A 26,366-nucleotide genomic window follows, 5' to 3' on the forward strand; every position below is an offset into this window, starting at 1 on the left:
CGCACATACGTTTGTGCCAGGACCCCCACAAAACCCAAACTCACACCACTATCTCTGCAATCTCACACACTTTGGACCATAGCAAGCCCCAAAATTCCTATTACCCCCTACAGCTTAGCCCCTAACCCCACACAATCACATATACAGATACTTTACCACTTTACCCCTCACCTTAACGATACTCCAGGAGGCTCTCTTTAACGCTCCGGAGCAGCCATGTTTGCCGACCCCCACCGCTCTGACAATCCGCGACACCGCCCACCCATGTCAATACCCCTAGGCAGTCTAATAAATGCCAAAAAAAAAGTTTAAAAAAAGTAAAAAAAATATAAAAAAAAATTAAAAAGGATTAAAAATTCAGATCACCCCCCTTTCCCTAGAACACATATAAAAGTAGTTAAATACCGTGAAACACATACATGTTAGGTATCCCCACGTCCGAAATCGCCCGCTCTACAAAGCTATACAAATATTTTTCCTGTTCGGTAAACGTCGTAGCTAGAAAAATGGTCAAAAGTGCCAAACCGCCGTTTTTTCACTGTTTTGATTCTGATAAAAATTTGAATAAAAAGTGATCAAAGCAATAACATTTCCCGAAAATGGTAGAACTACAAAGTACACCCGGTCCCGCAAAAAGACGCCCTATACATCCCCATACACGCACGTATAAAAAAGTTACGGCTGTCGGACAATGGCGACTTTTCAAAAAAAAAAAATTTTAACACAGTTTTGGATTTTTTTGAAGGGGTCAAAATGTAAATGAAACCATATAAATTTGGTATCCCCAGCATCGTAACGAAACACAGAATACAGGGGACATGTCATTTTGGTTGCACAGTGAACGCCGTAAAACCAAAGCCCGTAAGAAAATCGCAGAAATGCATTTTTTCTTCAAATCCACCCCATTCTGAATTTTTTCCCTGCTTCCCAGTACATTATATAGAATAAATAATGGCGGCATCAGGAAGAAAAATTTGTCCCAGGAAAAATTAAGACCTCATATGACTCTGGGAGCGGAGAAATAAAAAAGTTATGGGGTTTGGAAGGAGGGGAGTCAAATCAAAAAATGCCATCGGCGGGAAAGGGTTAACTTATAGAGATGAGCGAACAGTGTTCTATCGAACACATGTTCGATCGGATATCAGGGTGTTCGCCATGTTCGAATCGAATCGAACACCACGTGGTAAAGTGCGCCAAAATTCGATTCCCCTCCCACCTTCCCTGGCGCCTTTTTTGCACCAATAACAGCGCAGGGGAGGTGGGACAGGAACTACGACACCGGGGGCATTGAAAAAAATTGGAAAAAGTCATTGGCTGCCGAAAACAGGTGACCTCCATTTTAGACGAATAGTGGATTTCAAATCCGGGTCATATGAGAATGTGAACTTTGTGACTATGAGACAGGGATAGCTGTACAGGCAGGGATAGCTAGGGATAACCTTTATTTAGGGGGGAATGTTATTAAAAATAACTTTTTGGGGCTCTATCGGGTGTGTAATTGTGATTTTTGTGAGATAAACTTTTTCCCATAGGGATGCATTGGCCAGCGCTGATTGGCCGAATTCCGTACTCTGGCCAATCAGTGCTGGCCAATGCATTCTATTAGCTTGATGAAGCAGAGTGTGCACAAGGGTTCAAGCGCACCCTCGGCTCTGATGTAGCAGAGCCGAGGCTGCACAAGGGTTCAAGCGCACCCTCGGCTCTGATGTAGGAGAGCCGAGGGTGCACTTGAACCCTTGTGCACCCTCAGCTCTGCTACATCAGAGCCGAGGGTGCGCTTGAACCCTTGTGCACACTCTGCTTCATCAAGCTAATAGAATGCATTGGCCAGCGCTGATTGGCCAATGTATTCTATTAGCCTGATGAAGTAGAGCTGAATGTGTGTGCTAAGCACACACATTCAGCTCTACTTCATCGGGCTAATAGAATGCATTGGCCAGCGCTGATTGGCCAGAGTACGGAACTCGACCAATCAGCGCTGGCTCTGCTGGAGGAGGCGGAGTCTAAGATCGCTCCACACCAGTCTCCATTCAGGTCCGACCTTAGACTCCGCCTCCTCCGGCAGAGCCAGCGCTGATTGGCCGAAGGCTGGCCAATGCATTCCTATGCGAATGCAGAGACTTAGCAGTGCTGAGTCAGTTTTGCTCAACTACACATCTGATGCACACTCGGCACTGCTACATCAGATGTAGCAATCTGATGTAGCAGAGCCGAGGGTGCACTAGAACCCCTGTGCAAACTCAGTTCACGCTAATAGAATGCATTGGCCAGCGCTGATTGGCCAATGCATTCTATTAGCCCGATGAAGTAGAGCTGAATGTGTGTGCTAAGCACACACATTCAGCACTGCTTCATCACGCCAATACAATGCATTAGCCAGTGCTGATTGGCCAGAGTACGGAATTCGGCCAATCAGCGCTGGCTCTGCTGGAGGAGGCGGAGTCTAAGGTCGGACCTGAATGGAGACTGGTGTGGAGCAATCTTAGACTCCGCCTCCTCCAGCAGAGCCAGCGCTGATTGGTCGAGTTCCGTACTCTGGCCAATCAGCGCTGGCCAATGCATTCTATTAGCTTGATGAAGCAGAGTGTGCACAAGGGTTCAAGCGCACCCTCGGCTCTGATGTAGCAGAGCTGAGGGTGCACAAGGGTTCAAGTGCACCCTCGGCTCTCCTACATCAGAGCCGAGGGTGCGCTTGAACCCTTGTGCAGCCTCGGCTCTGCTACATCAGAGCCGAGGGTGCGCTTGAACCCTTGTGCACACTCTGCTTCATCAAGCTAATAGAATGCATTGGCCAGCACTGATTGGCCAGAGTACGGAATTCGGCCAATCAGCGCTGGCCAATGCATTCTATTAGCCCGATGAAGTAGAGCTGAATGTGTGTGCTAAGCACACACATTCAGCACTGCTTCATCACGCCAATACAATGCATTAGCCAGTGCTGATTGGCCAGAGTACGGAATTCGGCCAATCAGCGCTGGCTCTGCTGGAGGAGGCGGAGTCTAAGGTCGGACCTGAATGGAGACTGGTGTGGAGCGATCTTAGACTCCGCCTCCTCCAGCAGAGCCAGCGCTGATTGGTCGAGTTCCGCACTCTGGCCAATCAGCGCTGGCCAATGCATTCTATTAGCCCGATGAAGTAGAGCTGAATGTGTGTGCTTAGCACACACATTCAGCTCTACTTCATCGGGCTAATAGAATGCATTGGCCAATCAGCGCTGGCCAATGCATTCTATTAGCGTGAACTGAGTTTGCACAGGGGTTCTAGTGCACCCTCGGCTCTGCTACATCAGATTGCTACATCTGATGTAGCAGTGCCGAGTGTGCATCAGATGTGTAGTTGAGCAAAACTGACTCAGCACTGCTAAGTCTCTGCATTCGCATAGGAATGCATTGGCCAGCCTTCGGCCAATCAGCGCTGGCTCTGCCGGAGGAGGCGGAGTCTAAGGTCGGACCTGAATGGAGACTGGTGTGGAGCGATCTTAGACTCCGCCTCCTCCAGCAGAGCCAGCGCTGATTGGTCGAGTTCCGTACTCTGGCCAATCAGCACTGGCCAATGCATTTCTATGGGGAAAAGTTAGCTTGCGAAAATCGCAAACTGACAGGGATTTCCATGAAATAAAGTGACTTTTATGCCCCCAGACATGCTTCCCCTGCTGTCCCAGTGTCATTCCAGGGTGTTGGTATCATTTCCTGGGGTGTCATAGTGGACTTGGTGACCCTCCAGACACGAATTTGGGTTTCCCCCTTAACGAGTTTATGTTCCCCATAGACTATAATGGGGTTCGAAACCCATTCGAACACTCGAACAGTGAGCGGCTGTTCGAATCGAATTTCGAACCTCGAACATTTTAGTGTTCGCTCATCTCTATTAACTTAAAATACTTCTGTCCCAAAGTCACTATGTAAAGTTTCTCACAACACCGTATATATAGCAGCTCAAATACCAATTAACTTCAACACAAAAGTCTCAAACTTTAAAGATAAAGTTGTAAAGATACAAACTTACATTTCATATCCCATTCCTTATACACAGTACGAAAACCTTACCCACGCCTGTATATACCCACTTCTACAATCACCGCAGACGAAGTCGCGGGTACCAGCTAGTATTTATATATTTTTAAGAGCAGTATTATAGTAGTTATATTCTTGTACACAGGTGGTAGTATTATAGTAGTTATATTCTTGCATATAGGAGCAGTATTATACAGTGTTGGCCAAAAGTATTGGCACCCCTGCAATTCTGTCAGATAATACTCGTTGTCTTCCAGAAAATGATTGCAAGCACAAACTCTTTGGTATTACTATCTTCATTTATTTTGTTTGCAATGAAAAAACACAAAAGAGAATTTAAAAAAAGTCAAATCATTGATCATTTTGCACAAAACTCCAAAAATGGGCCGGACAAATGTATTGGCGCCCTCAGCCTAATACTTGGTAGCACAACCTTTAGACAAAATAACTGCGACCAACCGCTTCCGGTAACCATCAATGAGTTTCTTACAAGGCTCTGCTGGAATTTTAGACCATTCTTCTTTGGCAAACTGCTCCAGGTCCCTGAGATGTGAAGGGGGCCTTCTCCAAACTGCCATCAAGAGATCTCTCCACAGGTGTTCTATGGGATTCAGGTCTGGACTCATTGCTGCCACTTTACAAGTCTCCAGTGCTTTCTCTCAAACCATTTTCTAGTGCTGACCTGAAGTGTGTTTTGGGTCATTGTCCTGCTGGAAGACTCCATGACCTCTGAGGGAGACCCAGCTTTCTCACACTGGGCTCTACATTATGCTGCAAAATTTGTTGGTAGTCTTCAGACTTCATAATGCCATGCACACGGTCAAGCAGTCCAGTGCCAGAGGCAGCAAAGCAACCCCAAAACATCAGGGAACCTCCGCCATGTCTGACTGTAGGGACCGTGTTCTTTTCTTTGAAGGCCTCTTTTTTTCCTGTAAACTCTATGTTGATGCATTTTCCCAAAAAGCTCTACTTTTGTCTCATCTGACCAGAGAACATTCTTCCAAAACGCTTTTGGCTTTCTCAGGTAAGTTTTGGCAAACTACAACCTGTCTTTTTTATGTCTCTAGGTAAGAAGTGGGGTCTTCCTGGGTATCCTACCATACAGTCCCTTTTCATTCAGACGCAGGGCAGCTTGAACTTGTTTGGATGTTAGTCGAGGTTCTTTATCCACCATCCGCACAATCTTGCGTTGAAATCTCTCATCAATTTTTCTTTTCCGTCCACATCTAGGGAGGTTAGCCACAGTGCCATGGGCTTTAAACTTCTTGATGACACTGCGCACGGTAAACACAGGAACTTTCAGGTCTTTGGAGATGGACTTGTAGCCTTGAGGTTGCTCATGCTTCCTCACAATTTTGCTTCTCAAGTCCTCAGACAGTTCTTTGGTCTTCTTTCTTTTCTCCATGCTCAATGTGGTACACACAAGGACACAGGACAGAGGTTGAGTTAACTTTAATCCATTTCAACTGGCTGCAAGTGTGATTTAGTTATTGCCACCACCTGTTAGGTGCCCTCAGGTAAGTAACAGGTGCTGTTAATTACACAAATTAGAGAAGCATCACATGATTTATCAAACAGTGACAATACTTTTGTCCACCCCCTTTTTTATGTTTGCTGTGGAATTATATCCAATTTGGCATTTTGACTATTCTTTTTGTGGTTTTCCATTGAAGGCAAATTAAATGAAGATAATAATACCAAAGAATTTGTGATTACAATCATTTTCTGGAAGAAAATGAGTATTATCTGACAGAATTGCAGGGGTGCCAATACTTTTGGCCAACACTGTAGTAGTTATATTCTTGTACATCGTAGCAGTATTATAGTAGTTATATTCTTGTACATAGGAGCAGTATTATAGTAGTCATATTCTTGTACATAGGAGGCAGTATTATAGTAGTTATATTCTTGTACATAAGAGCAGTATTATAGTAGTTATATTCTTGTACATAGGAGCAGTATTATAGTAGTTATATTCTTGTACATAGGAGCAGTATTATAGTAGTTATATTCTTGTACATAGGAGGCAGTATTATAGTAGTTATATTCTTGTACATAGGAGTAGTATTATAGTAGTTATATTCTTGTACATAGGAGGCAGTATTATAGTAGGTATTAGTTAGGACCAGTTGTTATATTCTTGTACATAGGAGATATTGCTATAGTACTTATATTCTTGCCTATAAAGGTCAGCACATAAGAATTAGTACCATTATATACGTAGCATTATAATGTCTACCGTTTTTGCTTGACTTTTTTCAATAAATAGGAAGAAACCCCAAAAGGAAGAAAAGTGGAATGAAGAGCGGTATTGTCGCTGGTAGCGGGGATAATTACAAGCTGAGGTGTTCCTCTCACTTGTCAAGGTGTTTTGTCGACATAAGGAGCAGCTGTTATACATTTTACACTCCCTATTATTAGATGCAGTAAAATATCCACCCGGGATTGTCTCCAGCTTTGTGTGAGGAAGAGTCACACAGGAACTGACGGGGGATGGGCAGATGGAAAAACTGTAGGTGACAAGCCACCAGCAGGGATGAAGTTTACTGTGAGATTCAGAAACTGTAGTCAGACAGAAAATAAAAAGAATATCTAAATATATAACTGAAAAAGAGCAATTTTACAATAAGAAAATTATATGTATCAAATTTTCACAATAACTATTATTTAAATATTTTTGCGGTTTTTGGAGGTTTTTTTTTTTTTAACTATCCACATGAAAATGCCAGATTATTGCAATTTTTACAATGATTGGAGGCAACACGGTGGCTCAGTGGTTAGCATTGCAGCGCTGGAGTCCTGGGTTCGAGTCCTGCTAAGGACGACATCTGCAAGGAGTTTGTATGTTCTCCCCATATTTGCGTGGATTTCCTCCCATACTCCAAAGAAATACTGATAGGGAAAAATGTAGCTTGTGATCCCTATATGAAGCTCAAAACTACATTAAAAAAAAAAATAAAAAATTACAATGGTCACTAGAGCAGACTGTTTTGTCAACTTTACTGTATGGGCTGGAACAGAATGAGCAGAGATGTCAACCTCGAGCTGTACAGGGTGATACTCCAGCAAGAGGTAACAGCAGAGAGTGAAGGGCCTTTGAGGGGGTATGGATTATGTAAACAGAGGTGGTTAATACAATGTATGATATAATATATCACAGCACAGTCCCATCAAGCTGTTATCATGGAAGTCGGGGGATCCTAGAGATGGGATTCCAACCCATAAGGCATTAATGGCACATTTTATGGATATATCATAAGTGCCTGTCATTGGAATACCCCTTTAACTATTTCAGTACTAGGCCAATTTCTTTGGTTCAGGACCAGAAACATTTTCTAATTTTTCTAATTTTTATGTCTATTTTGGTGGCACATAGGGTTTTATTTTTGTTAGTCTTATTTTTTCATGTTCTTTATTTTATCATATCTAGGAAAATGTACAAAAAAAATAAGCAGGAGAAAACATTTCCGTTTTTCATGTTTCACTTTTTTTTTTCTTTTAATAGCACAAAGTGCTATTAAAAAAATAACTTTTTTTTTTTTTGCTGCAGTTTTTTTGAGCCAAAGCCTGGAGTGGACTAATCAGAAGGGAGAAGTATAAGAATTTTCTTTATATTTCCTATTCCTTTTGTAACCACTCTTGGTTTTGGCTCAAAAAATGCAGCAAAATCTACCACAAAAAAAGCTGTGTTTCAGCAACATGGGACCTCGGCCTACAATAGTTTTCCCTCTCTGTTACGGTAATTTTTATTTTGTATTGTGTCGTCATTGCCCCATGTTCAAGAATGTCACTACTATAATACTGCCTCCCATGTACAAGAATATAACTACTATAATACTGCCCCATGTGCAAAAATATAACTACTATAATAATGCCTCCTATGTACACCCTCCTCCATGGACTCCCAGCTAACACCCTCGCCCCCCTCCAGTCCACCTTAAACTGTGCTGCTCGTTTAATCCACCTCACCCCCCGATCTTCATCAGCTGCTCCCCTCTGCCAGCCCCTCCACTGGCTACCTATAGCCCAGCGAATTGAGTTCAAGCTACTAACGCTAACATACAAAGCCATCCACACCCTGTCCTCTCCATATATCTCTGAACTAATCTCCCACTACCTGCCCACACGTAACCTCAGATCCTCCAATGACCTCCTGCTCCGCACTGCTCTCATCCACTCCTCACATAGCCATCTCCCGTGCATCCCCCATACTCTGGAACTCCTTACCAAGACACATAAGACTGACTGCCACAATCACAGGCTTCAAGAAGGCCCTGAAGACTCACCTATTCAGGAAGGCCTACAACCTCCAATAACACTATCACCGCACCCCCATCTGTACAGTCTCCCCCTCTCCTTCTGTCTCTACCCCCTTCCCTCATAGATTGGAAGCCCTCGCGGGCAGGGCCCTCTACCCCACTGTGCCAGCCGATCACTGTTAGTATTACAGTATATCTACCTGTATATTCTGTGTACTGTATGTAACCCCCAAATGTAAAGCACCATGGAATTAATGGTGATATATATAAATAAACAACAACAATAATAATAATAACTACTATAATATTGCCTCCTATGTATCCTATGTGCAAGAATATAGCAACTATAATGCTACCTCTTATGTACAAGACTATAACTACTATAATACTGTTCCCTTATGTACAAGAATATAACTACTATAATACAGCCCTGGATATACAAGAATATTACTACTATTATACTGCTCCTATGTACAGTAATATAACTACTATAATACTGTCTCCTATGTACAAGAATATAACTACTATAATACTGCCCCTATGTACAAGAATATAACTACTTTAATACTGCCCCCTATGTACAAGAATATAACTACTATAATATTGCTCCTATGTACAAGAATCTACTATAATACTTCCCTATATGTACAAGAATATAACTACTATAATAATGCTCCTATGTACAATAATATAACTACTATAATACTACCCCTATGTACAAGAATATAACTACTATAATACTGCTCCTATGTACAAGAATATAACTACTATAATACTGCTCCTATGTACAAGAATATAACTACTATAATACTGCCTCCTATGTACAAGAAAATAACTACTATAATACTGCCCTTATGTAAAAGAATATGACTACTATAATACTACCCCAGTATGGTTGAGCACATTTCTTGGTACAGTTAGAGGACTTCACATCTGACTAGAATTGCCCTTCAGGCTATGTGAGGATGTATGTGAGTGTTGTACACTGATACTCGGGGTCTCAGGAGCAGCAGTCTGTCATATATAGCTGTGTATTGTCATTCTGTGTGAGTCTGTACCTGCCGCCTGCGTCACTGCCCGTCTTCGCTGCTCCGTCATCCGTGAAATTAAAGATCCCCGTCCAATTCCCCAACTCCTCTCCGCTCTGCCAGCTAAACTGCAGTCCTCTAGTAAGAAAAGGAAGCAGTTTACATTGTGTTCCCGCATTCTTCTGTCCAGTAACAATCATTACATTCAATCTTACCGAGTAATAAACTATTTCAATGCCACAATGGACTGCAAGGACATCCACATTAATGTGCACAAATCACAGCAGGAATGTGAAATGTTAATAAGCTCCAATTCAATGGCTGACAGATAATTACAGAACAAACAGAAACAATCAAGATCTACAGATAAAAGAACTTCCAGAACTTCAAGGGGTTTTACAGGCTAAAAATATTCATGAACTATCCTAAAGAAAGGTCAATAATATCATAGTTTGACATCTCAATCAGATAGCTGTTTTCATCAAGTGATACACAGAGAATGGAGCAGGAAGCAGACAGCTCTGTTCTGCTGTCACTGCAGCTTAGCTCCCAATCAAATGAATAGGAGCTGATCTGCAGTACTCGATCCGGCCACTACACAGAGCTGTCTGCTTCCTGCTCCATTCTCTATGTAATATCTCCAGAGACTGGCTGATCGGTGGGGGTGCATGGTGTGGGATCCTAAGCAATCTGATATTCATGAGCTATCCTTAGAATAGGTTGCTGATATTTTTAGCCTGGAAAATCCCTTTTAAGGCTAAGGCCTCACGTTGCGGAAAAGCAGCTTTTTATGTTGCAGATTTTGTAGGGTTTTTTTGAGCCAAAGCCAGGAGTGGACTGAGCAGAAGTTAGAAGTATAAATGCTTCTTATATATGTCCCATCCCTTTTGTAGCCATTATTGGCTTTGGCTCAAAAAATCACAACAAAATCTGCAACAAAAAAAGCTGCGTTTTCACAATGTTGGGCCTTACCTCAAGTTACGGAAATTCTGCATTTTTTTGAGCCAAAGCCAAGAATGGCCTCAAAAAGCAATGGGAAATATATAAGAAGCTCTAATACAGGGGTAGGGAACGTACGGCTCTCCAGCTGTTGCAAAACTATAACTCCCAGCATGCATACTGGCTCTGCTGTTCTGGGAACTCCCATGGAAGTGAATGGAGCATGCTGGGAGTTGTAGTTTCACAGCAGCTGGAGAGCCAAAGGTTCCTTACCCCTGCTCTAATACATCTGCTGTGTGCTCAATCCACTCCTGGCTTTGGCTCAAAAAACTGCAGCAATATCTGCAACAAAAAAAGTTGTGTTTCCGGAACGTGGGGCCTCAGCTTAAAAAGGGAATTTCAGTAACAAAAAGAATCTTCTATCCAAATGTTCGACATATATGTCTAATGGAAGGGGGGGGGGGGGGAGAGAACTGCTGGATAAGAAACTCCAGTATTAAAAGTTTTAAGAACGACTGCATATTAGCTTCTTTTCTTACAGTGGAGACCTTGAGAAGCATGCAACCCTAAGAACGGTGTTAACCTGTAAATCTGCATATACTGCGGCACGTCAAGACCCTAAATAGTATCACAGCTGACAAATCCATAAGGTGTCTGCACACCCTGGCACATATATAGAATGTGCAAAAAAGGATGTCTTCTATGATATAAATCCTTGGAGACGTCTGCGCTAACAGCGTACTGTTCCTTATTTCTACAAGTATGTGAAACAAAAAAAAAATGAATGGAAGAAAATATGACTGCAGGATCAGACTACTTAGTGGTTGTTTGTAGTCTGTTACCATGGAGACCCAGATTTGAATAGAAGCCGTAGACATAACAAAGAAGATTTTTATTTTCAGGAAGATTATTAGATTTTAGATGCTTTGGAGCAAAGGTGGACATAAGACGTCTTCATAATATGACCTTCGATTTATCCATTGCATCTAAGATAACAGAAAAATGGAGCAACTATGCAAATAGTCTTTATTAAGAGCGGTTTACACAGGGGTGAACCATGGCTTTCGGCCGCCTGAAGCGGAAGTCAGAAAGACGCCCCCCCCCTCCCCCAGAGGAGGGAGCAGAGGGGGCGGGGCCGAGCGGAGCGATCATCTTTAGCAGGCAGAGAGCAGGCAGGGAGAGGACCTGCTCTCTGCCTGAGCGTGAGGGGCGGCCGCTGGAGCAGCGCTGCTCCCAAACAACTGCTCAGTGACGGTGACGCTAAGCCAGTCCAGGACAGCTTGTGCATTCTGACACAGCTTCCCACGTCAAAATCAGGAACAAAATACGCCATCCCGTGCCCCTTGTGAACTATCCTTAATACAGGTCCTCATGCTGAAGTGCTCTAGGCACTGTAATACAGATCTTCATGCTGAAGTGCTCCAGACCCTGTAATACAGGCCTTCACTCTGAAGTGCTCCAGGCACTGTAATACAAGTCCTCATCCTGAAGTGCTCCGGGCACTGTAATACAGGCCTTCACTCTGAAGTGCACCGGGCACTGTAATACAGGCCTTCACTCTGAAGTGCACCGGGCACTGTAATACAGATCTTCATGCTGAAGTGCTCTAGGCACTGTAATACAGATCTTCATGCTGAAGTGCTCCAGACCCTGTAATACAGGCCTTCACTCTGAAGTGCTCCAGGCACTGTAATACAAGTCCTCATCCTGAAGTGCTCCGGGCACTGTAATACAGGCCTTCACTCTGAAGTGCTCCAAGCACTGTAATACAAGTCCTCATCCTGAAGTGCACCGGGCACTGTAATACAGGCCTTCACTCTGAAGTGCTCCAGGCACAGTTCCACATGCTGAGCTACTGCAGATACTGTCCTACAGGTCCACATGCTGAAGCGCTTCAAGCACTGTGATCCACATGACAGTTGGGGCACCTATGGGGATCAAGGTCCTTTTTTTTACACTAAACCTTTAATTTTAAAAGCATGGCCAAAGGTACAACATGTGTAACCTGCACTCCCTGCCCCTTTAAGCTTTATTAATGTAAAACTGTACCACTGAACTAGAGGGAGATGTTGAGTAGAGGTCATCCCCTCTGTGACATGCCCTAAAGGGTTATCACAAGCAATTACCAAAGTTTCCAAAGAAAACCATAAAATCTGTCTAACTCTTTTAGTCCCTCTACGTGGAAGCTGCTGAACTTCCTTCCATGACAAAATTACAAGTGACTTCCAGTTAGAATTCCGATTTCTAGGTTCTCTGGCCAAGAATTAAGGAGATCAATTTGTCAAAAAGTTGAAAAGTCAGATTTTGAAAGCTCTACCAAAGGAAAGAAATGTCCCTTTCTTAGGAGCCCAGTGTGGAGAAGAGAAGCTTTGTCTGAAGAGTCTTGAAGGAGTGAGACAAGTGACTGACACATACTATGATTTTTTAAATTGTTTCCAGATTTTGGGCCCTGCGCCTGGAACTTCCCTAACACAAGCACGTCTAGATGAGAGCTAATGCCGCGCTCCGATCCCGTCTATAATTCACAGAGAGCAAACTGGTAATTAGCTTAAAAAAAATGCTGAATGTTCGAAACCTCAACATCCTGATGTGTCCCGGACCACAAAATCCACTGCTTAAGTTTCCCTTCTGTGCGATAAAAGCGAACATTGATATTGTGGGGATAAAATTTTGGATTTCCAAAATTGTACATTAACCCCTTCCCATCTAAGCCATTTAGGATCCATTCACACAGAGTTTTTATTATGAGGATTTTAGCGAGGAAAAAATCTGCCTCAGGAATTAGGAAATGTTTTTTTCCTCCAACACAGTGTATGGACCGTGAAAAAACCACTAGCGGTTTTTCCATGTGGTTCTTGCAAATTCCACACCAAACTCCACGCCCAAATCCACAATGTTGATTTTTCAGCTCCAATTGACTGCTTTCTTTTTTGGAGGCGGAATCCGCCTGAAGGAAGCTTTTGGCTCATTCACACAGGGTAAAAGGGGGCGGATAATGGCGCTGAATCCACAGCATAATCAGCCCCCTCACAATGCAGGTCTATGTAGACCGTCAGCTTACTTTTTTCCGTGAGCAGCATGTTGCCGCTCATGGAAAAAAGAAACGAGCTGCCCTTCCTTCAGGCGGACTCCGCGGCTGATTCAGCCCCAGTGTCCGCTTCCCGGCAGCACCCTCCGGACTAGGCCCATTCATTTGAGCCTACTCCGGAGGGGGAAGCCGCAACTATCAGGAGCCGGGACAGTCGTGGCAGGCACATTTTGGCCCTATTGTGACGCGGCTTCCCGCATCACTCTGAGGACCAAAATCCGCCAATCCCCTCCCCATGTGAATGGGGCCTTTTTCTCCTCTGACGGAAAAAATAAACTAGCGGAACCCATAGAACTCTATGGGGAGGCGTTTTATCCATGTGGATTCTGGCACGGATTCAGCGCCAGAATCCTCACCAAAATCTCAGTGTGAATGAACCCTTAAGCCATAACTTTTTTATTTTTCTTTCCACTGAGCCATATGGGGGCTTATTTTTTGCAGGACAAACTGTACTTCATAATAACACAATTTTATCTTCTGTGCAATGTACTGGAAAGCTGTAATAAAATTCAGAATGAAGTGGAATTGGGAAAAAAAGAAAATGTGCCGTTTTCTTATGGATTTTGGTTTTAAAGTGTTTGTTATATGGTAAAAATGACTAAGTCCTTATATTCTATGAGTCATTACAATTACATTTATATCATTTTCATCATATTTTACTATATTAAAAAAATACTTTGAAAAAAAGCAGAAAAAAGTTTTCATCGCCATTTTGTGTTATCTTTGTTTATACAGAGTTGTGCAAGGTGTTCTCTTTTTGTGTAAGATGTTAATTTTATTGATACCATGTTTGGGAATGTATAATGTTTAGATCAGCCTTTATTAAAAAATTTATTTTTTTATTTTCATTTTGTAGGGGGGGAGAAACAGTTTGATGGTTTAGATCTTTCTCCCCAATATAAAGTTACAAATACTAATACAAATACTGGATAGATAATTTAATCAGGGCATTTTGTGATGCAGAGGTGTCTAATATGTTTATTTTTCTTATATGGTTTCCAATAAAAGGGAGTGACTGCAATTTTTCTAAAAAAAAACATTTTTCTTTAACCTTTATCTTAGCCCCTAAGGGGACTTGAAGTGACCATTAGAGCACTTATAACACCAAACTGCAATGCTACTGTACTGCAGTCTATGGTAAAATCCCGGCAATGCTACTGTACTGCAGTCTATGGTAAAATCCCGGTAATGCTACTGTACTGCAGTCTATGGTAAAATCCCAGTAATGCTACTGTACTGCAGTCTATGGTAAAATCTCGGCAATGCTACTGTACTGCAGTCTATGGTAAAATCCCGGCAATGCTACTGTACGGCAGTCTATGGTAAAATCCTGGCAATGCTACTGTACTGCAGTCTATAGTAAAATCCCGGTAATGCTACTGTACTGCAGTCTATGGTAAAATCCCGGCAATGCTACTGTACTGCAGTCTATGGTAAAATCCTGGTAATGCTACTGTACTGCAGTCTATGGTAAAATCCCAGTAATGCTACTGTACTGCAGTCTATGGTAAAATCTCGGCAATGCTACTGTACTGCAGTCTATGGTAAAATCCCGGCAATGCTACTGTACGGCAGTCTATGGTAAAATCCTGGCAATGCTACTGTACTGCAGTCTATAGTAAAATCCCGGTAATGCTACTGTACTGCAGTCTATGGTAAAATCCCGGTAATGCTACTGTACTGCAGTCTATGGTAAAATCCCGGCAATGCTACTGTACTGCAGTCTATGGTAAAATCCTGGCAATGCTACTGTACTGCAGTCTATGGTAAAATCCCTGTATTACTATTGAGGTATGAATCCCTATATTACTCGTCGGCTGTTTCTGTGGCCTTCTAGGGTCCTATCAGTTTCTAGAGGCCATCATTCATTTATCCAGAATTGCATATGAATCTACATTTTTCAGTTCTAAACCACTGAATTCTTCATTTTCTGTTGCTCTGCCCAGGTGTCAGTCTTCACTGTTAAGTAGAATAAAATACATACCTATCATTGGTGCTCTGTTGTTCTAGTCCCCCCTTTCCTCCCATGCTTGGATTTGCCATGTCAGAAGCGGAGAAGATCACATGACTGCTAAGACCAATCACTGACCTCAGCGGAGGCTGGTAGGGAGTCGGTGAGGTATGTGACATCAGCGGTCCTTCTCCAGCCACTGATTGGTCTCAGCGGTCATGTGAGCCTCTCTACTTCTGGTGGGACTGGGACTGTACAACAGAATGCAGAGAATAGATGACAATATTTTTTCGATTTACACCCCCTATCATTGCACGTATGTTACATTTACAAAAAATGATATAAAAAGACATTTCCAGAAACGGCGCCACTCTTCTCCATGGGCCGTGTCTGGTATTGCAGCTGTCTTATTCTATTCTCATTCTAGGAGGTATAGCTGCAGTACTAGACACAGCCTATGAACAAGAGAGGCGCTGTTTCTGGGTAAGAAAATTTTTAACGCTTTCAACTGTGAAAAAAACCCACTCATGGCATAGCTTTAATACAGACTGAAGACTGCGGGATGATGAAGAAGCTGCTTTCCACGTGGCTCAGTCTACAGCTAAACCAGCTTAGTTGGAGCTCAATACAGTTGACAAAAGAGATTATGAATCCAGTAAAAAAATTAAAAAAAATAAAAGAATAAAAATCTGAAAAATGACTTGTTTTATTCTGCTAAACGAGCCTAAAGCGGTTCGGGGAGGATATGAGAAATTTCTGTCCTCACAAGAGTGCTGAATGTAGAGTATTAACACTCAGGGGAGAAAGCTGGTGACAACCTGGAAATATTACCAGGGCCAATCCAGGTGAGCTGTGGGGGGCCGCAGCTGTGTGGTTGTGTAGAGGCAGTCAGTGATTCCCCAGAAAACTACACAATCAGCCAAATACATTTCATTTACGTATTTTGAAAATTTACATGATGCATTCTTCTCCAACCACAACCAAAGCAGAACTCGAAAATTTTCCTCTCTCTTCAGGAACGGTATGATCGATTTCCTATCTCCCTGCAGCCCTTGCTTGTTCAGTGTCTGTACAATTGAAGCTTGCACCATAAACTGTACAGTGGTCTACTTCTAGACTAACTATATATATATATATATATATATATATATATATATATATATATATATATATCGTATATACTTGAGTATATTGAGTTTTTCAGCACAGTTTTTGTGCTGAAAAAGCCCCCCTCGGCTTATACTCGAGTCAAGCAAAATAAAAGGATTTTTTTTTTTTTTTTTTTTTTTTTGGGGGGGAGTCTATGACCAACCGTAATAGTAATGTATAGAATCTCCCATAAAATAGTGAAAAAAAAAAGAAGCTTTAAAAAAATATAATGAAAAAATAAAATAAATAAAAGTTGTAAATCCCTCCTTTCCCTAGAATACATATAAAAGTAGAAAATGACTGTGAAACACATACACATTAGGTACAGTCCTATGAAAAAGTTTGGGCACCCCTATTAATCTTAATCATTTTTTGTTCTAAATATTTGGAATGGTCCAAAATTCCTTCATCCAGGATCCAGGAACTGATTAAGAGCTACAGGAAGCGACTAGAGGCTGTTATCTTTGCAAAAGGAGGATCTACTAAATATTAATGTCACTTTTCTGTTGAGGTGCCCATACTTTTGCACCAGTCAAATTTTGGTTTAATGCATATTGCACATTTTCTGTTAGTACAATAAACCTCATTTCAATCCTGAAATATTACTGTGTCCATCAGTTATTAGATATATCAAACTGAAATGGCTGCTACAAACACCAAAATATTTAGAACTAAAAATGATTAAGATTAATAGGGGTGCCCAAACTTTTTCATAGGACTGTATCCCTGTGTCTGACAGTGGCCGGTCTACTGAATATAGGGGATCTGCAGTGCTCCTGTTCTGTCAGGAAGGGGTTAATAGGAGCACGGCAGATACCCTATATTCAGCCAGACTGAATCCCAAGTGCAGGGAAGGGGGGTTTGGGGGGGACCCTCAGTCCTCAAGCTCAGGGAAGGGGCAGACAGACAACCAAAACACCCCCTCCCCTTCCCCAGCAACTACTGCACCCAAAACCTCCGACCATTTTACTTTTTGAAATTTTCCAGTAGCTGCTGCATTCCCCGCCCCCCCCCCCCCCGCCCCCTCGGCTTATACTCGAGTCAATAAGTTATCCCGGGTTTTTGTGGTAAAATTAGGGGCCTCGGCTTATATTCGGGTCGGCTTATACTCGGGTATACACAGTAGAATTGCACTGGCAATAGGGTAGAATGCAGTGTAATTAATTCACAATGCTTTATAGTTCTTGTACTAAACTGTTGGGTATGTTAGTATAGGGTCAGCCACCTGTAGGATTTTGGAAGCAGATTTGAATGTGACTGGAGAAGAGGTATTTTACATACATCAAAGGATGTATCTGCAATGATATCTAGATTTGAATAATGAAAGACCTTGATATTAAATATTATATAAAGCAATTGTACTATCAGCCCATGTAGTAGCATCACTGCTAGTAATGATGGGCATGTAGTAGTGCATGTTGTCTTTGTACTGTTACTTTGCTGTGTTTATTATCCCTTTAATGTGGCATTGCTGTGTTTATTATCGCTGTACTGTGACATAATTGTATTAATTGTATTTATTATCCCTATACTGTAAAAGTAGTATCACTCTGGTTATTTTCCCTGTACTGTGACATCACTGTGTGTATTATCCCTGTACTGTGACATCACTGTATGTATTATCCCTGTACTGTGACATCACTGTGTGTATTATCCCTGTACTGTGACATCACTGTGTGTATTATCCCTGTACTGTGACATCACTGTGTATATTATCTCTGTACTGTGACATCACTGTGTATATTATCCCTGTACTGTGACATCACTGTGTGTATTATCCCTGTACTGTGACATCACTGTGTATATTATCCATGTACTGTGACATCACTGTGTGTATTATCCCTGTACTATGACATCGCTGTGTGTATTATCCCTGTACTGTGACATCACTGTGTGTATTATCCATGTACTGTGACATCACTGTGTGTATTATCCCTGTACTGTGACATCACTGTGTGTATCATCCCTATACTGTGACATCACTGTGTGTATTATCCCTGTACTGTGACATCACTGTGTGTATTATCCCTGTACTGTGACATCACTGTGTGTATTATCCCTGTACTGTGACATCACTGTATTATCCCTGTACTGTGACATCACTGTGTATATTATCCCTGTACTGTGACATCACTGTGTGTATTATCCCTGTACTGTGACATCACTGTGTGTATTATCCCTGTACTGTGACATCACTGTATTATCCCTATACTATGACATCACTGTGTATATTATCCCTGTACTGTGACATCACTATATGTATTATCCCTGTACTGTGACATCACTGTGTGTATTATCCCTGTACAGTAACATTAGTATCACTCTGGTTATTTCCCACGTGCTGTGACATCACAGTGTGCATTATTCCTGTGCATTACTGTGACAAAATAACTTAACCTTTTCATGTTCTGGTCCTGCTGCTGAAAATATTTATGCTATATTGCAGCCCCATTATAAGGTTACTTACCATATTATGATTGTAGCTGACGCCTACTGTATATTCCATCTACGCTGCATTGGCTAGGCACCTGCGTCCTGAATACAGTTATATCTGCAAAATTGGCCGGATTTCAGGAAAGGTTTTAATAATAGCAGGACTGCACTAAGGTTCATTTAGAGGAGATGGCTGTCTTGGGTATATGCAGTCATGGGTGCCACGCTAAATTCAATATAAACTAAGCAGGTCAGCAAACTGCAACACATTAGTCAGTCAATTATGTATAAACAAGGCTTCCCTGCTGACTGCTGCATCCTTATAATGTATGTGAAGGTTATACATGGACATCGAGGATCCAGACACTGTCTATGGGAAGAAGAAGGCTGGAGCTGAGCTTGTATGTCCCACATCTCAGAGTAATAGCTGGAAGACCCATGAATAGCCCAGCTATACAATCAATAATTCTTCAGTTCCCAGTTTTCACATCCCTAGAGGATGTCCGTTACTCTTATCCTATACTATCCTATGTGTACATCCCTAGAGGATGTCCGTTACTCTTATCCTATACTATCCTACGTGTACATCCCTAGAGGGTGTCCGTTACTCTCATCCTATACTATCCTACGTGTACATCCCTAGAGGGTGTCCGTTACTCTTATCCTATACTATCCTACGTGTACATCCCTAGAGGGTGTCCGTTACTCTCATCCTATACTAACCTATGTGTGAACCCACCCTAACTTTCACAATATCAGATCCAGGAATACTTCCAGAGCTGCATTCACAATTCTGCCAGGTTCCTGTTACCACAGAGCAGTGCATTATAGGAATATAGTTACATAGCTTCAGCTAAGCTGTAAGGTAACGTCTGACAAATAGATAAGCTGCTGTCTGTTTCCATGGGCAACTAGAAGTTTTCTTAAAGCCACCATGATGAAAACGTGAAAAAACAAAACTGGTGCCATAATAGTAAAGCAGAAGATTTCAAAAGTCACTCCACTCTTTATGTGGTTTAAAAATACTATTTTTTTTTGCCAAAAGTGGACATATGCGTTAAAGGAGCCCTCTGCTATGGACAAACCCTCCATGTTAGAAAGGTCTTTTGACAATAAAGTGATCACAAAGTATCTAAAGTGTTCAAAGAGTCCAGTGTTTAATTTCCCTGCAGCGCCTCTGCAGGGGAGACAAAGCATTACATAGTGCTAAATTAAATAAAGGGGCTGTCTGTGTAAGGGGCCATTCATATGGAGGAAATGGCAGAGGAATTTGCAGTGGTATTCCCCTGGCAGAATGCTGATTAGCTTGATAATTAGCCTGAGACACTGCAGGTTCTTCAGCTGAATCAGTCACTACCACCAGTGACAGCGCCCACCACTGCCACCCAGTGTCAGCGCCCACCACTACCACCAGTGTCAGCGCCCACCACTACCACCAGTGACAGCGCCCACCACTGCCACCCAGTGACATCGCCCATCACTTCCACCCAGTGACATCGCCCATCACTGCCACCCAGTGCCAGCGCCCACCACTTCCACCCAGTGCCAGCGCCCACCACTGTTACCCAGTGACAGCGCCCATTACTGCCACCAAGTTTCCAGACGGAATTTGGAGCTCCGGATTCCTCCAAGTGAATATATCCTAAAGCAGCACAAGACCGATTCCTCCAGACACAGAAATGCTCTTTGTAACCATTTTCATAAAAAAAAAGTGGGTAGGTCTTAGCGAAAAGGGATCCTTAGGAGTCCAGCAAATTTACTTTGTGGCACATGGATGGACAGCCAGAAATGTCCTTCTTACTGTCTGAAGTCAAACCCCACCGATCTGATTCTCCTGACCTATCCTAAGGTTTGGTCATTGTTAAAGGAGTTTTTAACCCCCAGGTAATTTTCATAGTGAGCTATTCTCGGGATAGGTCATCAGTACATGATTGGTGGATCCAACGCTGGGACCCCTGTACTGATGAACTGATCCCGCTACCTCCAGCACCTGCAGTAGAAGACATCGTCCACTGTATAACACTGTACCTCAGTAAAACAACTCTGTTCCTAAAGAAGTGAATAGGGGAATAGTTATAGTACTTGAGCATGGCCACCATACATGGCACAGTGTCTTCTTGTTCCGCCACCATCCCCTATGCCCTATCCTGAGGATAGTTTATCAGTATAAAAAATGCCTAGGGGGATGGACAACCCCCTTAATGTTCTGGAATACCCCTTTAAAGAGAAATGTCAGGTGAAATGACTCCTTAACAAGTCCATGAGTACAGTCACTTTGTATAGAACCACTGCTACATATAAGTACTACAGCCGTCCTCAAAGTCCTATAGGTGCCAGCACTATCCCACAATGTGTGCCCCCTATAGATCACCTAACACAATGCATTCTTACATTCATTGTACTGTAGGCACTGCTACTATGTGCACCCTCTTAATATATAACTTTCTATGCCATGCCCATGACTACTAGAAAAACTGCATATAGGTACTATTTACTGGAACTAATACATATATGCTATACTATAGATCAATGCTGCACATCAATAAACCATTAGACAGACACAGGACTTGGCACCTATTCGCATAGTCCACTTGTTACTGAAGGCATTCTAGTATTACATATTACTCTATAGGTGACAGTGCTGTCACTCATTCCTATACTGTATGACAATACATATATGCTGCCATGTGTTCCTTTACTGTCTGTCGGCGATGATACAGCCAACTGCACCATACTGTGCTTACCTCTATAGGTGCTGGTACTGCCACCCATTCTCTATTATGGGCACTTGTGTAGCCGGGCATCATTCCTATTACTGCACAACCCCTAAAGGTGCCAGTATGATCATTCATGTATAATATCATGTAAGTACCAGCGAATCACATAAACCTCAACTTTCTACAGGCACTAATGCTACTGTCTATGCTATATAATATTATATAGGTACTTTCATTGTGTCATGGTCTATAGAAGCTGATACTATCTTCCTATCTGTATTGAACGCTGTAGGTGTTGATACAATGTAAATACTGTACCCTGGTATATCGGTACAAGTCCATTTACACTCACACGTGCTATGTAGCATCCTATAACTGTACATTTTGTTAGCTGTATATAATATGCTATAGGTGTCACATCTACTATACTGTACATTGTGTCGGTGCTGCTTTTGCCATTCATTCACTCACATACTAAAGACCATTCTATGTTTACTTTTACTTTCATGCTATTCTATAGGTACAAGTATAGCTATCTAGTCACATACCATAAGACATTCTATAGACACCATATGTTTTAATAAAATATACCTATAGCTTTCTGATCTCTGTTCTCATATGGTACAAGCTTCCATATGCACTTGTATCCATGTATATTGCAATAGTGTATAATACATGTTATAACTATCATATATTGTATATTCACCTTATACAACATTCTCCAATCTCCTATACGTGTTTTCTTGATAATGGTATCTATGCAATATTTTGATGTCAAGTGAAACCATGTAATATTCTATAGGTGTGAGTAAGGTTATCGATATTGTCTATCGGTTCTATTACAGTGATATATTTTGACATATTCTATAGGTACCTGTTCTGTCCTCCCTTGTATAACTGATAGAAGGTTTATTATACTTTACTGATTTCTATAGGTGCTGTTCCGGCCATCCCGTCTTACTACGCTCCACTTTATAGACACATACAGGACCTATAGGCACTATTACCGCCACCTACCCTACGCAGTACATACCTGACTGTATAGAAAATGTTACAGTCACTCGCTATAATTATAGCTGCTGTTCTGTACAAAGTGGCAGTGCCACCCACTCTCACAGCACAGCAGACCCATTATCAACCTCAGGCACAGAATACACAGTTTGCACTATTAGTAATATATGGAGGAAGCCTGATATAATTGTAAGTTCTTCAGACCACATAAGGAGAGGGGGGTTGGTATAGAACAAGGTGATATGACATTGTCTGGGTTGATACAGTCCTAACATTGATGAACCCCATACCTACATATTCCTTAAGCACCAGTCTGAAAATTTGCTTTACATTCCTGCTGTTCACACTTATCTTGTTCTCCTTATATAAGAGCTTGAAATTTACGAATCCTTCAGAATTTTGTATATTTTAACCTAAAACGACATCAGATTTTCCTACAAAGTCCTAAAAGTGCATAAAGAGAGGTAAAAATATTAGACTCATGCTCATGTATTTATAGAAGAAAATGATCCAATATCACATATCTGTGAGTGGCAAAAGTATATGAACCTTTGTTTTCAGTATGAGGTGTGACCCCAGTGCAGCAATAACTAAAGATTTCCAGTAACTCTCAGTTAGTCCAGCACCTCAGAGATTTTAGCTCCTTCACCTGCACTATCGAGCTTCAACTCTGTTACGTTAGTGGATTTCCTCCGATGAACTGCAACATTGGATTAAGGTCAAGACATTGACTTGTCCATTCAAAAACCTTAACTTTCTTCTTCTTCCACCATTCCTTGGTATAATGACTCATGTGCTTAGAGTCATGGTCTAGCGGCAGGACCCTTGTTCTCTTGAGATTCAGCTCACAGACAGATGTCCTGACATTTGTCATTAGAATTTGCTTGTATAATTCAGAATTCATTATTTCATCGATGATGGTAAGCCGTCCTAATACAGTAGAAGAGGCCCAAACCATGATACTACCGCCACTGTAGTTCATAGACAGTGAGGTTTTTGTGCTGGGATGAAGTGTTTTCCCTTCTTCAAATATAATGCCCCTCATTGAAAAACCAAAATACGTTCTATTTGGTCCCACAAAACATTGTTCCAATAGATGATCTGCAGACAATAGCAAAGTTCTTTTTGGGGAGCAGTCCTTGCAATCTTGAGATGAATACCATTGTTGTTCAGTGTCCTCCTGATGGTGGACACAAGAACATTGACATCAGCTAATGTCAGTCCTTTGGCTGCTTAGAGGTTACATTGGGTTCCTTTGTGACCTCGCGGACTATTGTATGATTTGCTCTTGTCATGATCTTTGTTGGTTGACCACTCCTGGTCTTGAATTTCCCACATATGTACACAATTTGTCTGACTCTGGATTGGTGGAGTCCAAAGTCTTTAGAGATGGTTTTTCTAACCATTTCCAGCCCGATAAGCATCAACAACTCTTCCTCTGAGGTCCTCGGAAATCTCCTTTGCTTGTGTCACGATACACTTCTACAAATGTGTGTTGTGAAGATCAGACTTTCATAGACTCCTATTCTTTAAAGAAAACAGGTCGCCCACTCACACCCGACTGTCATCTCATTGATTCTAACTTCAGCATCACATTGTTTGCTAATCCTAAAGGTTCACATATTTTTGCCACTTACAGATATGTGATATTGGCCCATTTTCTTCTATAAATCAATGATCAGGTGAAATAACTTTGACTCATTTGTTTGATATGATTCTCCTTTATCTACTTTTAGGACTTTTGTGGAAATCTGATGTAGTTTCAGGTCAAATGTATCCAGCAATACAGAAAATTCTGAAGGGTTCACAAACTTTCAAGCACCACCATACATTGTTCCCAGCATATTACCATAACAGAACGCACACATGGATACACGACACATGTCACAGCACCGGCAACACGGAGCCTTTTCCATTAACCCCTCAGACCTGTGCGGAAATATTCACCATCACTCTGAACGTAGTGTTGCAGGGTTAGAGTCAATGAAGGTGTTAATGAATCACCTTGCCCAAAGTCACAGGTAAATGTAGTACAGGCTCTACGCAGCAGGGGTAAGCTGTGGAGGAAAGGGTTAACAATACACGATTGGCCACTTACCTCTTGATGTAGTTCCTGCCACTCAGGATCTGTTGCAGCAAGGTCACCAGGGCAAAAGCGCAGATGAATATAAAAAATAAAGTTCTATTCCCCAGCAGGTCCCTGCTGGATGAGGGGTCTGCGTACCCCATGACCAGGGCAACCCCAAAACCACCACCCCAGGGACTGTGATGTCTCTGAAGCTGCTTATTTATTGCAGGACTGCAGGGAAGATGTCCTTGTTATTCACAGTGAAAGCATGACAAGCCCCTTGCCCAGCCCCCCTTAGCTCTACCATCCAGAGGACAAGGTACCCCATTGTGCAGCTTCCAGGGTAAAGTTTACAAAAGCCCAGGACATGGGAAGAGGGATGGTTTCCCCCCTGATCTCCACTCTAGAGGGGTGCAGAACAGACAGGTCCCTTGCAGTCCCTTCTCTGTGTCTGTCTCTCCTCCCCTCTCAGAAGCCTCTGCTGGTAATTATGTTCTCCATTATGAGGCTGATGTTCCTGGTGACTGTGAGCAGCTCATGGAGCAGATCTTCCCCATGCCTGTGCCCTGGCAGCAGCAGATCTCTCTCATGTCTGTGCCCTCAGATGTGCCAGCCTCTGCAGTGATCAGCTGCAGTGCTGGGCTCCTGTCTGTGCTGGGCTGGAAGGAGCTGCATTCTCTGCTGACAGTCAGTGCACAGAGCTGAGCTGCAGCCCCTTCCCTCTCCCTGATCACAGGGCTGATTGCTGAGGGTCTTGTGTCTGCACACAGCCAAGGTCATACTGTGCATCTGCCCAAGGACACCGCTCCAGGCGTACAGCAATGTGCCCTGTTGCTTACACACCAGGCAGGCTGCGTCTCCTGCAATGTCAGTGGATGGGAAGGAGATAAGAAAAGATTCTTATTATTGTTCTTTCTATACTTTATTTTTATTCCTATATGTACGGTACGATATTGTGCAACGGAGATATAGAACTTAGAATTGTGATGTAGAAATATTATATTAAAACTATATTTTAATATTATTATATGTATTGTATAACTTGTATTATTATTATGAATATTATTATGAATAATAATAAATGTCACTGTTTACTATTATACATATTTATTATCATTGATATTATTCAATATTATTATTCACTATTATATTTATTATTATTATTATTATTATTATTATTATTATTATTATTATTATTATTATTATTATTATATTACCATTAACATTACTTATTAATCTTTATTAACTATATTGAAGGGGTTATATCACAAAAATTATTTATCCACTATCCATACTATTGGAGATTATTGGACTCTGAGGGTCCGACCATTGAGACCCCACTGAACCAAATAATGGGGGTGTTTCATTCCGGTTCATAATGCAGATGCTCCATTCATTTCAATGGGAGCGCCAGAGGTAGCTGAGTGCTGTACTAATAACTTTTATGGTATGAACCTTTTAACTACCAGCTTTTTAAGATTGATGTTTTATATACAGGACATCAATTTCAGATCCGACTCCCGAGACCCCTGCAGATCAGCGGTTTCGTCATGCAGTGCTCACTCGCCATACTTTCAATAGCAACAATACTAAATACTGCAGCAAGTCTATGGTAAATACTGCAGCGGTTGTCCCATTCAAGTCACTGCAATACTCACTGCGGCCACTATTACAAGTATGACTCACTCTACTACAGGGAAACAGCTGATC

General features: G+C 42.0%; 1 protein-coding gene across 2 annotated transcripts in view; it reads right to left on the reverse strand.

Moving 5' to 3' along the window:
* ST8SIA5 (ST8 alpha-N-acetyl-neuraminide alpha-2,8-sialyltransferase 5) overlaps positions 1 to 25,447 on the reverse strand; it is a 48,356-nt gene extending 22,909 nt beyond the window's left edge. The window contains exons 1-2 of one of the 2 annotated variants that reach the window (XM_075269780.1): positions 24,687 to 25,447; positions 9,331 to 9,438 (exon numbers count right to left, since the gene is read on the reverse strand). In XM_075269780.1, the coding sequence (XP_075125881.1) occupies positions 9,331 to 9,438; positions 24,687 to 24,817 (239 nt within the window). In that variant the 5' untranslated portion in view covers positions 24,818 to 25,447. The remainder of the gene's footprint in view (positions 1 to 9,330; positions 9,439 to 24,686) is intronic. The other variant, XM_075269781.1, reaches the window with a different exon arrangement.
* Positions 25,448 to 26,366: the final 919 nt, after the last annotated feature.

The sequence above is a fragment of the Leptodactylus fuscus genome, chromosome 1 (genome assembly GCF_031893055.1).
Source record: "Leptodactylus fuscus isolate aLepFus1 chromosome 1, aLepFus1.hap2, whole genome shotgun sequence".
Lineage (NCBI taxonomy): Eukaryota > Metazoa > Chordata > Amphibia > Anura > Leptodactylidae > Leptodactylus > Leptodactylus fuscus.